This window comes from Eimeria necatrix, genomic scaffold (genome assembly GCF_000499385.1).
Source record: "Eimeria necatrix Houghton genomic scaffold, Enh_scaff789, whole genome shotgun sequence".
NCBI classification, from domain to species: Eukaryota; Apicomplexa; class Conoidasida; order Eucoccidiorida; family Eimeriidae; genus Eimeria; species Eimeria necatrix.
This window is the reverse complement of record NW_013651758.1, coordinates 1-5,558: the sequence shown is the minus strand read 5'-3', so window position 1 is coordinate 5,558 and position 5,558 is coordinate 1. Positions and strand designations below refer to the sequence as shown.

The 5,558-nt window shown below is 61.0% G+C and overlaps 2 protein-coding genes across 2 annotated transcripts; both read right to left on the bottom strand.

The window, feature by feature from the left end:
• Nucleotides 1-1,050: 1,050 nt before the first annotated feature.
• On the bottom strand, nt 1,051-1,308 carry ENH_00075990 (hypothetical protein; the record flags this gene model as incomplete). Its single annotated transcript, XM_013577672.1, has 1 exon — nt 1,051-1,308. The coding sequence occupies one exon, from the start codon at nt 1,306-1,308 to the stop codon at nt 1,051-1,053; it is 258 nt and encodes an 85-aa protein (XP_013433126.1).
• Nucleotides 1,309-1,718: 410 nt separating this feature from the next.
• Nucleotides 1,719-5,108, bottom strand: ENH_00075980 (hypothetical protein; the record flags this gene model as incomplete). The annotated part of the gene is made up of 3 exons (XM_013577671.1): nt 1,719-1,910; nt 2,106-2,794; nt 4,842-5,108. Coding segments are annotated over 3 exons (1,148 nt in total), but the record flags the coding sequence as incomplete, so codon positions are not given.
• Nucleotides 5,109-5,558: the final 450 nt, after the last annotated feature.

Sequence of the window (5,558 nt, the reverse complement as noted above, 5' to 3'; positions counted from 1 at the left end):
TGCTGCTGCTGCTGCTGCTGCTGCTGCTGCTGCTGCTGCTGCTGCTGCTGCTGCTGCTGCTGCAGATGCAGGCGCAGGTGCTGCTGCTGGTGCTGGTGCTGTGTCTCCCCCTTGGCTGCTGCTTCTTGTCCCGCTGCTGCTACTTTCTCTCCCTCTCGCTGCTGCTGCTGCTGCTGCTGCTGCTGCTGCTGCTGCTGCTGCTTCTGCTGCTGCTGCTGCTTGAGGGGTTGCTGCTGCAGTTTGTCTTGGTGTCTGTACAGCTCGCCTGCACCTGGGCTCGGTGGTGTACGTGGGGCTGCAGGAGGACGGGTCCTCAGCAGCAGCAGCAGCAGCAGCAGCAGCAGCAGCAGCAGCAGCAAAAAGGAAAGAAGGGCGGAAAGCAGCAGCAGCAAAAGAGTTGGAAAAGAAACTCCTGGCCCCCCTCACTCCCCTCTTTGCTTCCCCCCGGGGGCTGCATGCGCCCGCGCTGCTGCTCAGCAAAAAAACTCTTGCTGCTGCTCTTCACAAAATAGCAGCAAAAAGTCCAGACCCTCTCGCGCCCCTCAAAGCAGCAGCAAGTTTGCTGCAGCCCATCCACGCAGCCCGACTCAAAGACCCCACCTTCAGGGTCAGCTCCCCAACAGCTAGCTAGCTAGCTAGCTAGCTAGCTAGCTAGCTAGTCAACAGCTAGCGGGCTAGCTAGCCAGCTGGCTAGCCAGCTAGCTGTTGACTAGCTAGCTAGTCAGCAGCTGGCTAGCTAGCTAGCTAGTCAAAGCTGGCTAGCTAGCTCGCTAGTCAAAGCTAGCTAGCTAGTCAAAGCTGGCTAGTTAGCTAGCTAGTCAAAGCTGGCTAGCTAGCTAGCTAGTCAAGGCTGGCTAGCTGGCTAGCCAACTAGCTAGTCTACAGCTAACTAGCTGCCTAGTCGCTAGCTAGCTAGCTAGCAAACAGTTAGCCAGGTTGGTAGCCAAGAGCTAGCCAGCTAGCTAGCTAGCTAGCTGGCCGGCAGCTAGCCAGGTGGCTAGCCAGACAGCTAGTCAGCGGCTAGCCAGCTAGCTAACGGCTTAACAGCAGCTAGCCAGCCTTCTCACGGCTGCATAGAAGCATATTGTTAAGAATAGAAGGAGCTGCTGCTGCTGCTGCTGCTGCTGCTGCTGCTGCTGCTGCTAAGAGCGCCTCACGCTGCGGCTCTTGTTCCTGCTGCTGCTGCTGCTGCTGCTGCTGCTGCTGCTGCTGCTGCTGCTCAGAGGAAGCAATAAACTTTTTGCGTCTGAAGGGGAAGCAAATGAGCGAAAAAGAAAAAAACGATTTGCTGCAGAGTCTTTCTGCCATAGTGCTGCACCGCAGCCGCCCCTGGCTCAAAATGAAACTCATTTGCGCCTTCACTGCTGACGAAGAAGCCAGAAGCAGACTCATCAAAGCAGCAGCAGGTCAGCAGCAGCAGCAGCAGCAGCAGCAGCAGCAGCAGCAGCAGCAGTAGTAGTAGCAGCAGCAGTAGCAGAGGCGGATGCTGCAGCAGCAGGCGGTCAGAGACCGCGATACATTTTGCTGCAATGTTGGTGACTCCGAAGGCACGTGGTGTTATGCTTGCTGCGGTTGCGCTTTGCTGCTGCTGCTGCTGCTGCTGCTGCTGCTGCTGCTGCTCTTTGCTGCTGCAGCAAAAGGTGTCTGCAGGAGAGCTCGCAGGGCCACACGCCAACTGGTGAGGGCCCTGAAGCGGATGGTTAGAGGTAAAATTGATGTTACAGAAGCCAGTAAGCAACCACACTGCTGCTGCTGCTGCTGCTGCTGCTGCTGCTGCTGCTGCTGCTGCTGCTGCTGCTGCTGCTGCTGCTGCTCTGCTGCTGCTGCTGCTGCTGCTGCTGCTGCTGCTGCTGCTGCTGCTGCTGCTGCTGCTGCTGCTGCTGCTGCTTCTGCTGCTGCTTCTGGTGCTCCTGCGAGTGCTGCGCTTTGGTAATGCTCTCTTGCAGCTCCTGCTTCCGCTGCAGCTATTTGCTTTTCTTTCGAGGACTATGAACGCTGCTGCTGCTGCAAACTGTTGTGCTGCTGCTGCTGCAAACTGTTGTGCTGCTGCTGCTAGCTTTGTGCCTGCTGCTGCTGCTGCAAACTGTTGTGCTGCTGCTGCTAACTTGTGTGCTGCTGCTGCTAACGCTTGTGCTGCTGCTGCTGCTAATGCTTGTGCTGCTGCTGCTAAAGTTCGTGCTGCTGCTGCTAATGTTTGTGCCGCTGCTGCTAACGTTTGTGCTGCTGCTGCTAACGTTTGTGCTGCTGCTGCTGCTAACTTTTGTGCTGCTGCGAGCTTTGTGCCTGCTGCTGCCACTGATGCTTCGCCTGACACCGCGGTTGCTGCTGCTGCTGCTGTTGCTGCAGCGGCAGCCACTGCTGCCTTGTGTTTCTCTTCTCTGTGGTGCTGCTGCTGCTGCTTTTGCTGCTGCGTCTACTTCATGACCTGCTGCTGCTTCTGCTGCTGCTGCTGCTGCTGCAGCCGCTGCAGCTTCTTGTGTTTGCTGCAGCGGCAGTTCGTGTGCTTCCGTGTCTGCGCAGGAGAGACGACGGTAGAGGAGCTGCCTTTGCTGCGGCAGGGTGAGCCATGCTGCTGCTGCTGCTGCTGCTGCTCCTGTTGCTGCTGCTGCTGCTGCTGCTGCTGCTCTTGTTGCTGCTGCTGCTGCTGCTGGAGTTAATGACGATAACGGCGACTTTCCCAGCTGCGCTGCTCGCGCCTCGCCGCCTGCTGCCCCTGCGACACCCCGTCCTCCCCCCTGCTGCTGCTGCTGCTGCTGCTGCTGCTGCTGCTGCTGCTGCTGTTTCGCAGAAGCGCCTTTGCGGCTGCAGCAGCCGCTGGAGTGGAGAGCTGCAGTGGAGTGGCGGCTGGGGGCCCCCCTGAGGGTACTGGAGCGGCTGCTGGAGCGGGACTTCCCGGGGGCCTCCTTGGGGGCCCCCCTGGACTTTTATTTGCTGCGGGGTGTGGGGCCCCAAGTGGCAATTGCTGCAGACTTTGATGACACTTCTGTGTCTTCGGGGGGCTGGAAGTTGAGGGGCCTTGGGATCCACTTGGGAGGAGTCGATCCCAGCTACCCCCGGGGATCGCCTTACCCTGGGATCGGCGCGGCCTTCTACCTCTTATCCCTCGGCCGTTCCCCCCGGGGGGCCCCCCCGGGGGCCCCCCAGGGGCCCCCCCAGGGGGCCCCCCAGGGGGCCCCCAAGGGGGCCCTTCAGGGGGCGACTCTGGGGGGGCCCCTGGGGGCCCCCCAGGGGGCTTTCTTCCAGGGGGAGGGCGTCGGAGGGACGACGGCGCGCGGGCCCCCCGGGGGGGGCCCCCTGGGGGGCCCCCTGGGGGGCCCCCTGGGGGGCCCCCGGGGGGGCCCCCGGGGGGCCCCCAGGGGGGCCCCCCCGCTGTGGGGCCCCCGCGGCCGCGTCCCTGGACCCTGGGTACCCCTGGTGCTGACCTCCGCGAGGCCCTCCGTGCGAGTGGGGTTTAGGCCTCGCAGTTTGTACTCCAACTTGGCCGCCATTTTCTCCACTGAGGCCCAACAGCTGGGGGGGGCCCCCCCCCTGGGGGCCCCCACTGTGCGCCACGAGAACCGAATTCCACTCCTCAAAGCTGTCTTCACAGGTCCGCCTTTGCATGCTACTTCGCTACCCTCAGGGGGGCCCCAAGGGGGCCCCAAGGGGGCCCCAAGGGGGCCCCAAGGGGGTCCCAAGGGGGCCCCAAGGGGGCCCCAAGGGGGCCCCAAGGGGGCCCCAAGGGGGCCCCAAGGGGGAAGGGGGCCCCAAGGGGGTCCCAAGGGGGCCCCAAGGGGGTCCCAAGGGGGCCCCAAGGGGGTCCCAAGGGGGCCCCAAGGGGGCCCCAAGGGGGCCCCAGTGAGGGCGTAAAGGGGGGCCCCAGGGGGCCCCCGAAGGACTCCAGGGGGCGCCAGGGGGGCCCCAGGGGCCCCTAAGGCTCTTACGATTCTGAGGTCTCTTTTGTTTCTTTTTTTATCTCTTTGCTTCATTTGGCTTTTTGTTTGTCTCTTTTAATTCTCTTTCTTTCTTTCTGTCTTTTTATTTCTCCTTCTTTCTCACTGTCTCCTCCTTCCCACTTTCTTTCTTCATGGGGCCCCCCTGGGGCCCCCCTACTTCTCCCTGCGCCTCCCCTTGGGGGCCCCCCTAAGACCCCCTGGGGCCCCCTGGAGCCCCCCTGGGGCCCCCCTAGGTCCTCCGGGGGCCCTAGGGGGCCCCCTGGGGGCCCCCGGGGGCCCTAGGGGGCCCCCTGGGGCCCCCTGGGGGCCCCCGGGGGCCCTCTTGTATATGCATTTAAAGGGTTTTTGGTGGGGTTGCGCAGAAAGGGCAAAAGGGTTTGGATTTGTTGAAATGTTTTGGAAATGTTTAGGAAAAAGGGGTCGGGGAAAAGGAAAGTTCACAAGTCTTTTGGAAATGCTGCAGCAGCAGCCGCGGCTGCGGGGCGAGCCCGAGCCTCTTTTCCACAAAGACACTCGCCTCTTCTTCTTCGGAGACAGCTACGAGAAGTCAGTCCCCACAGCTAGCTAGCTAGCTAGCTAGCTAGCTAGCTGACTAGCTAGCTAGCTAGCTGGCTGGCTGGCTGGCTGGCTGGCTGGCCGTGTAGCTAGCTAGCTAGCTGGCTACGTGTGTGGCTAGCTAGCTAGCTTGCTAGCTAGCTAACCGCGTATCTGGCTAGCTAGTTGGCTAGATAATTATGTGTCTGGGCAGCTGGCGAGCTAGATAGTTATGCGGCTGAATAGATACCCATATAGCTAGCTAGCTAGCTAGCTAGCTAGCCAGCTAGCTGGCTAGATAGCTAGCTAGCTGGCTAGCTAGTTGGCTAGTTCCGCGACCCTTTCGTTTAGCCGCATGCTTCTCGCGCGTACTCCACGTCTCCTCGCTTTGCCGCTGCCGCCGCTGCTGCTGCTGCTGCTGCTGCTGCTGCTGCTGCTGCTGCTGCAGGGACCTGGCGGCTGGGATCGCGTTGGGGATCGCCGATCCCGAGCACTTTTTGGGGACTTTTTTGCATTTGGTCTTCGCCGAAAACCCCACACTTTCTCTTTCTGGGATCGATCCCACTTTTGCTGCTGCTCCCGACTCCGCAGTGGACTTGCCCCCAGAAGCCACGCCCTTCCGCCTCCCGTGCGCAAACCCTAAACCCTAAACCCTAAACCCTAAACCCTAACTGCTACACCCTAAACCCTAAACCCTAACTGCAGTACCCTAAACCCTACCCTAAACCCTAGAAGCTAAGGGCTAAATTGTAAAAGATATACCCTAAACCCTAAAAGCTAGGCCCTAGGCCGCGGATGCTGAAAGCTAAACCCTAGGCTCTAAAACCCCAAACCCCAAACCCTAAACCCTAAACCCTAGGGGGTGCCTGCACTTTGTGGGGCGCATGCAGTTGTGGGGTGTCTGTACAGCGTGGTCAGCCCCACCCCAGTTGAGGGTTTTGAGAATTTCATAACTGCAGTGTCTGTCTCCTTTCAAGTGTCTGTACCCTTGAAGGACTTCCGCAAACTTTTGAAAAAGTCCCAAAAGCACCACAAGGGGGGCCCCCCCCCGGGGCCCCCGGGGGCCCCCTCAGGGGGCCCCCCCGGGGG